Genomic DNA, 8,169 nt, shown 5'->3' with positions numbered 1-8,169 from the left:
TCAGCCCCCCGCCACGCCAAGTTTACTGAAGTGTCCCTCAGCTACTCGATTTTCAGATGAGTGAGTAAACCTGTGATTTTCATTTTTGCAACTTACGAAGTTTGAAAAGCATAAATAAAAAGCCAGTTGTGATTAAAAGTGCCCTTGAAGAATTTTCATTTTTTCTCTGTATATGCATACATATACATATATATGTATATATATATATATATTAATTTGGTGAATTTGGAAGAAAGAACTTGACTCCTGCTGCAGAGTGTGCTCGTTTTAGCTCGCAGACGTATTTAGTTAATTGCTCTTGCGAAGTCAGAACCTTGAGAGTTCCTGGCGGCCTGAGGTTCACCTGGGCCGCAGCAGGTGCGGGGTTGTGACCGTGCGCGGTCCTAGCGCGCCGTTCCTCCGCTCAGGGGAAAGCGCACTCCCAGGGTCGGTTCCTAGTGGACGCTGGGGGCTGCGGCGACCTGGGGGTGTTGTTCGCGGGCCACGCCGCCCGCGCTTTCATGTTAATTGCGAATCGGCTTTGCGGCCAGATGGCGGGGAAGCGCCGGGACCCTTTGTGCGCCCTGAGCGCGCCTGTGAATGTCGCGCAGTCCTTGGCACCGGAAGGGTTCACACTGCGTGTGAAAGGGGACAAAGGGGGCTGGATATATCAACACTGCAGAAACCGAGTTCATTTGTCATGCAGCCCCTTTCAGCGCGGTTGTCATGCAAACTTCCTTCTTTGATCAGCAGAGGGTGGAGAGCGAGAAAGCGCGCAAAGCCGCGGGCCCGGCCGGGCGCCCTTGGCGGCTCCACGCCCCTTCCGGAAGGAGCCGCGGGGACCAGGCCTCCTGCACCTTGACCCGTCTAGACGCCGCACGAGGTTTTGTCTTGGTTTCCAAGGACGCGGGGTGCTCTTTGACCCGCGCCCGGGGCGGAGGTGGTGGCACGGAGCCCGGCGCGCCCCGGCAGGTCCCGGAGGGAGAGGGGCGCCCGGGACGCGCGCCAGCTGTTCCCAGAGCAAACCGAGGCCTGTGAGGGGCGTCCCGGGTCCCGCTATCTACGACCACCACGGCATAGACCCGGCACTGCCGCTGCGAGATGCCCGGAAGGCGAGGGGGGCAGCGCGACTTGGGATGGGCAGAAGCGTGGCTTCCGCACAGAACTGATGCGCTCTCGACGCCCTCGGGCCCTCCCATTTTCTGTGCTTCAGCCTCTACTCAACAACTTTTAAAATGACATAAATACAGTTTCTAGATTGTTCAGTTTCTTACTGTCCACTGTCAAACATGTTGTTTTCTCGCTAGAATTTAAGCTCGCGTTAAACTACAAAAAGAACCGTGCAGCTGCTTCCATTGAGAAGCCGTCCTTCCACGTATCCACTGGACTCGCGTGTGCGTAAGCAAGTGTCCTGGCTGGTTCTGTTCTTCTTGTAGGTTCCCCTGGCCCAGTCCGAGGCGTTCCTCGTCGATCTTTTGGATAAAGTGTGTATGCGAATGAACGATTACCAGCTGGAGGACGACCCAGTGACCAAGCAGAAGTATTTCAGGAGATACGCTCCTAGAAAGGGAGACAAAATATACAAAGAATATAAAAAGTTCTTCTTTTATTCTGATGCCTTCAAACCTTTGAAATTCGCGGTAAGCCCCCCTTCTAAGAGCCTGTTGGGATCTCTTTTTTTCCGCTTGTGACTACTCTTGAGCTGTTGATGAGCAGTGGACAATCAGGCACATTCACATGCCCTAGTGTCCTGTGCTGCCCACTGCCTAAGTCTTAACGGAACACTTACGTGACTTGGCTTGTGACACATCTCGGGGATCGTGGCATCCTTCAGTGATTAGTTTGGAGATTGAAGGGAGTTTTATGGAGGTGCCCTGTCCTGGTGCACATTGTTTATTGGGACATTCTGCTGGTGTGGGGTGACCTCAGCCTGTCTTGTTTCTAAGGAACTGGGTTTCCACCTAAGAAGTGAAGGGTTTGTGGTTTCTAGGCTGAAATGCGAACTGAGGCCAAGAGTCGTTTTCAAATATTTATAGCTAAATGTTGGGATGGTAGCCCCAAGATCCTCTCTCCAACCCCCACAGGCTTCTCAAGGAGTGTTTTCCTCCGGTGAATTCAGTTTTGTAGCTCAGGCTAGGCTACATTAACGCTTGGGGTCAAGAGCACAATCCCACATTTCCTTCAGTATACAGTTGATTTTACTAAAAAGTTGGCCTCTGGCTTACTAGGGTGTGCCTGGCAAAACACATTGCAACGTATTTCCCCTTACTTAATGCTATGGAATCACACAGTGATGGGCAGGCCTGTTTAAAAAATGCATTAAGTTCACACAGTGGCCAAAATGTCAGGCGTGCTGCAGCCCCAACATGGGGCTGTAGTTGACATTTGGAGATTTCATTTTAATTAAAAAGTGAGGGCAATAATTCAGGGCTAAAAGCCCCATGGAACTTGGATGGTGATGTGAGTGTGTTTGTCTTTCACAGGTTTTAAATAAACACATTATAGTGGAATTTAAATATTTTTAAATGCCATTTAAAATTCTTAGAGTCTTGTTTAATGAACACAGAGATGGTTTACAAGTCTCCAGTGAATGGCCATCAGTAACTCACAGTTCCAAAAAATAAAAAAAAAAAGATAGCCTGGTAGTTCTTGATGGGAGAGACACACTTTCAGATCCCATGGCAAATTTGTGCTTCCTCCTGCCTGGTGTCAGCTTGTTTTATTTTGAATTTTTATTTGCTTTGGAAAGCAGACCCAGGATTTGAGCTGGATTCCTAAAGGGTCGACAGAGAAACTTCCCAAGGACTGCAAGTGCTCCGCAGCTAAGCTGGCAGGTGCCATTGTTGTGATGGCTGAGGAGCCTCAGTTGTTTCAAATTTCCAAACCACAAAGTGGATTATTCTGTTAAACTGTAAGGAGACTGGCTTAACCATTGCCAGATGTGGTCTTTAAAATGTTGAAGGAAGTGGGAAAGGAAAGCTTTCGACTACTTCTTGTCTACTGCACTCCAGACTTCAGGAATAGAAAGAAACATAGCCAGCCATTTTCCTTCCTTCTTCCTTCTTCCTTCTTCCTTCTCCCTTCTCCTCCTCCTCTTCCTCCTCTGAGGTCTTCCAACAGAGTAATCATTTAGTTAAGTCTCAGGAAAATGATACAATTGGCCTTTCTGGAGGAGGGTTACTCTTGTGCAATGATGTATCAAACCAAAGGTGCCAAGGAAAACCGACCTCCTTGGTTACATGCTTTCCTGTGTTCCACTACTAAAATGTCTCTAAATCTGTGCTAATAAGGGGCCCTGCCCATGGGCCTCTGCTCACACGTGTTGCTATTGTGTTTCTGCAGTGCGAAGCCATCATTGAAAAGTATGAGGATGAGATATTCGCACTTATCGCCCAGGAGGCACACCATCTAGCTGACATGCTGTGCAGTGAAAAATCAGGTACTGTGTCTGATGTAACATGTGCTCCCAGCCTCGCTCACCCGCCCTCACTCCTCCTTACACAGCTCCTCTGCAGCCTAGCCAGGCTGCCTCCCTGCCAGCCAGGCTCAGCTCGGATACAGGTTTCTAGGGACAGGACCCCTTGCCCCCAAAAAACAGCTACAGAAACCCAGGCAGGAGCCTTCCCTGATGACTTTCCTCCTCTGGTTTTTTTCAAAGAATCAGACTCAACTTTAATTTTAAGAAACCCACTGCTTTTCAGAGCTGGGTGACCCCAAAGCCATTGACTTTAATTTTAAAGCCATAGATGTTAGATTTTTCTATCCTGGCCCAGGAAGGGATGTTCTTAAGTATATTTTATAGCTTAAGTATTTGTTCTAACAACAGAAGGTGCTGATTTTTATTTTGAAAGAAAAAGCATAAAATGTTTTTGCTTGTCTGGGTTGGGGGATATGTTGGATATTTTTTCCAAGTTCGTTCCCCTGTGTATCTACATCTAAAAAGGTTTTTTTTTTTTTCTGTCTCAACATGTTTAAATAATACTTGTTTCATATTTCAGACATATGTATGCCCACTTAGAAACTAGGGGAAAAAATGAGCAGTATCTACTGTAGACCAAGGTGAAGCCTATGACGGCTAGCCCCTCCTCAGTCTGCTCTCATTTTGACATGTTTATACAGAGATAAGAACAGAGTGAGTCTGTCGAGCAGAGCTTCTCAGATGTCCTTTGGAAGAAAATGAATGAGTTTATATGAAGACAGTGGTTTAACCCAGTGTAGTGCCCAGTAAGCAAAAACTTGAGGTTAAAATTAGCAGGTATTCATAAAGAGTATATACATGCCACCAATATATCAAATGTGGTGCTCATACTGTGTGCTTGTAGCTATACATTGGTGTCATTAGAAGTTTCTAGATAAGAGGGCCACACACTCACTAACAAGACAGTTTAAGTTTTCTCACTCTGAGCAGACAATAAGGTTGCTTTCTATTTAAAATTCCATTCCAGTGGGAGCCTGTAGAAAAATGCAGTAAAATGATAGAGAGGGTTGTTTGGTAGCCTGAGGTGTTTTATGTTGTTCTGTAATCACAGAATTGTGACATTCATACAAGTTCATGGTCATAATTCCCAAAGAAAGGCTTGCTGAGGTTTTTCAATCAGTTTGGTTATGTTAGGTGTAGGTTAGCTTTTAGTATACATATGATGAGCAGGGTTTGAAATCTTTTTGCTAATTTTCCTTGTAAATATCTGAACCAGCCATAGTCACCTATAATGGACACCAGAAATGACTACGTGAACACGTAGGCATTCCAGAAAGAGAGGGTGTGAGCCACTGTCTCTGGGAGTCACTGCCCCTGAATTAAGAGTCTAGGGGGAAGACTGCTCCCAGGTTCAGCAATTTGACTCAGTCAGTAATGTTAGCACCCTCTCTTCGTTTTCTATATAGGTGTAACTGGAAATAAAAATGAAAATATACATGTGGAGATAAACCTAAGAGACATGTAGGACTACTAATGTGAAAGGGAACACCCTCCCCTGCCAGCAGCTGGGCTGCTCAGAGCTGGAGGCGACTGCTCTGCTCCGGCAGCACAGCACGGTGGATAGAGCTCTTTCAGGCTAGGCTTCTTCACGAAGCTTGTGATGGATACAGCAGCTTATACCCAAGCCAAAAACTGTGACAACTTAGTGTTTAACAGAGATTGAGCACCCTTGGCCCTGCAACTGAAGCAGGCTAACACTGTGAGAGCAAGGTAGACTGCTTTTTTCAAACTGACATAAATTATTGCCGGAAACAGTTCAAAGAACGTCCAGTGATACAAATGCCAAGCCACCAGCCAAATCTCTAGTTCTAGGGGTATCTATGCTGTAAATAATTACTTGTCTCCCTAAAAGCAGTAGGTGAGTATTTCCCTCCTTCTCAAGATGGCATCTTGTACATAATGTATACTCATGGAGCAGTTATTAGTTAATGTATAATTGCCTGACCTCCAACATACACACAGGGATTATGTCACATACACACACACACACACACACACACACACACGCACACACGCACGCACGCACACATACACACACACCACACCACACCACAGAGCTAACCTGGGCTACATGAGCTCTGACTCAAGAAAAACAGATTAGCAAATCAATTCTCGTGAATGCAAGAATAACAAAGGAGCGCTGTGATTCAACACATGGGATGGCTTCAGATTCCCGTGAAGAAAGGTGACTCTTTCACGTCATAGAAAATTCCTGGTGCCTTAAGGTGTCATCTACAGCACAGTGCAGTGGCCTGTCTGCCAGAGCAGGGCACCAGCTGTGTTTCAGAGATTCAGCACGCCTCCTGTTAGACAGCAGCTTTGCTGTAGCTTTTCTTCTCTCTGCAATGCAAACCATGTCTCAGGGCTGTGCCCCGTGTGTACGTGTGGATGTGGGCGTGGGGGAGTACACCACATGTAAGATGCCATCCTGAGAACTAGGAAATGCTTGTCTATTGCTCACAGGGAGATAAATAATTATTTAGAAAATAGATGTTTCTAGAAGGAGAGATTGGCCAGACTCTTACTTCCCTTATCTAACGTACACACCGTAAACAGGTGTTTTGCTCTTTCCTGCTATGTCTAGATCATCTCCCTTTCTGGAGCAGAGCAGATGAGGACACAGTCCGACTCTTCAATGTGTCAAGGCTCAGTCATTCACCCATGAGGTGACAGACATAAATGGGGAATGATGGAGAAGACCTGTCCATGTCACAGGGCGGCCATGTTTGAATTATGAAGTGCCACAGCAGGGAGACTCTCATAAACACTGGTGTCACCAATGAGTGGGGAAGATCTCAGTGAGGGAGGGTGCTGCCTGGATCTGTGGGTGCCACTAAGTTGAGTTGGGAGGAAGGAAGGTCACTGAGCACAGTCTGCTCATGGTGTAAGGCGCGGGGGGGGGGGGGGGCAGGTTTATTTCTATGTCTTTGTTCATGGACAAAAGAAAAAGAAAAGTAACTTTGCTAGGTTTTCCCAATGGCATCTTCTGTGGCCTAAAACACCGTCACCTCATGAGGGTCACTTTGATATCTCGAAATCAAAATGACTAAAACCATGATATGATATGATATGATATGATACGATATATGAAAACGATATGATATGATATGATGTGATGTGATATGATATAGACTGGAACTCAAAATACAACTGTATCCATACAAGGACATGGGGCTGTGGATTGGAAGTGAATGGCTACACTGGTGCCCTGGAGATGTAAGGACCTAAGTAGAAACAGAAATGTGTTCTATATTAATCACTCTGTGCTAATATCCAATTGCAACACTTAGAAACATCTTAACAGAACTCATGGTGTAAGTAAGATATCAAGTATCTAGAAAAGGGCCAGCTGACATTTAAGTGAACAAGTATCTTCAATTTTATCTGACTTCTCAACCCGAGAGGGGAAACTTAACTTCTAACACATAAACAATCTTTACTCTCAAAGGCTAATACATTTGAAATAAATTACATGGCTAAAGCAGTGTGAATCAAGATGCTAGTGCCTGCTGAGTTCTGTGCCAGCATCGTCGCCCATTCTCACTGTGAAGCACCCTGCTTATATCTCCCTTAAATGTTCCGGCATCTGTGGGGGACCTCCAGAGATGCTTGGTCTGAAAAGACCGGAAGATGAGGTGAGAACAGTTGGGTTGGCCTGTGAATCATTCTGGAAGCTGGGCTCAGGATATGTGTTCCTTTCTACTTTTCGGTATGTTTACACTTGCTTTAAAATACGCTGCCACCAATGTGGGCCTTCTGTGGAGAAAAAAAAAAAAAAAGACTCAGTGACCTGGGTTTTACTCATTATGACTCTCTTTTTCCAGATCTGTGTGGTACTCCAGTCAATCGTCCTGAACCCTAGGAGTGAGGAGTGGAGTCACAGTCCCAGAGGTCACTGTGCACCTCACATCGTGCGACGGCCATGATAAGGAATTTCATCTCATGTCTACTGTACTTGTCTCATGCGTGATATTGGTTTGAAAATCTCTGACTTGGCATCATGACAAACTCCAAGTCTTCTCTTAGGTGAAAAGAAGTTTATAAAACTGAACACCCCTTTGCATATTTGGATGGAAGCTGGGTTGGCAATAGAGCATTAAATTTAGCCGTGGGAAAAAAGGTGAAGCCATTTCTTAAGTCAGTAGGGATTTAAGAGTGGGTACGAGTGTTTCATAGCAAATGTCTCTGACACATCCATCTGCGATTTGCTATTTGGAAAGAACTTGGTTTGATTTCTCAAATATTTGATTGACCACAAATTCAAGGCATTCAGTTGCAACTAATGCCATGGGTTGGTTATTCTGGGAGGTTCTGTACGGTACTTGTAAAGTCACTCCTCTCAATCAGGAGTAGGTCTTACAGATCTGGAGATTCTTAATTTTTAGAACTTTATCCCTTAGATTCAGTATAATACGTGGTGGGTGGCAGTGGTGGCACACGCCTTTTAATCCCAGCACTTGGGAGGCAGAGGCAGGTGGATCTCAGTGAGTTTGAGGCCAGTCTGGTCTACAGAGTGAGTTCCAGGACAGCCAGGACTGTTACAAGGAGAAACCCTGTTTCGAAAAACTAAGCCAAAATTAATTAATTAATTAAAAAGATTCCGTGGAATAATTAGAAGAGAGTGACTAGCTGGTTCTATGGTGAATGGCCATCATTCAGCTGACCACACCGTGAGTTCAGGTGATTCCGAGAGCTAACTTGCAGTGGATTTC

The 8,169-nt window shown here is 45.6% G+C and overlaps 1 protein-coding gene across 1 annotated transcript; it reads left to right on the top strand.

Moving 5' to 3' along the window:
- Positions 1-705: 705 nt before the first annotated feature.
- On the top strand, positions 706-7,863 carry Cnpy1 (canopy FGF signaling regulator 1). Its single transcript, XM_036180781.1, is given in 5 exon segments — positions 706-793; positions 796-1,136; positions 1,416-1,619; positions 3,322-3,418; positions 7,282-7,863. Coding segments are annotated over 5 exon segments (768 nt in total). The 3' UTR covers positions 7,320-7,863.
- The last annotated feature ends 306 nt before the right edge of the window (positions 7,864-8,169 follow it).

Source organism: Onychomys torridus, chromosome 3, assembly GCF_903995425.1.
Source record: "Onychomys torridus chromosome 3, mOncTor1.1, whole genome shotgun sequence".
Lineage (NCBI taxonomy): Eukaryota > Metazoa > Chordata > Mammalia > Rodentia > Cricetidae > Onychomys > Onychomys torridus.
The sequence above is the reverse complement of the archived record's forward strand: the minus strand, read 5'-3'. Positions and strand labels throughout refer to the sequence as shown.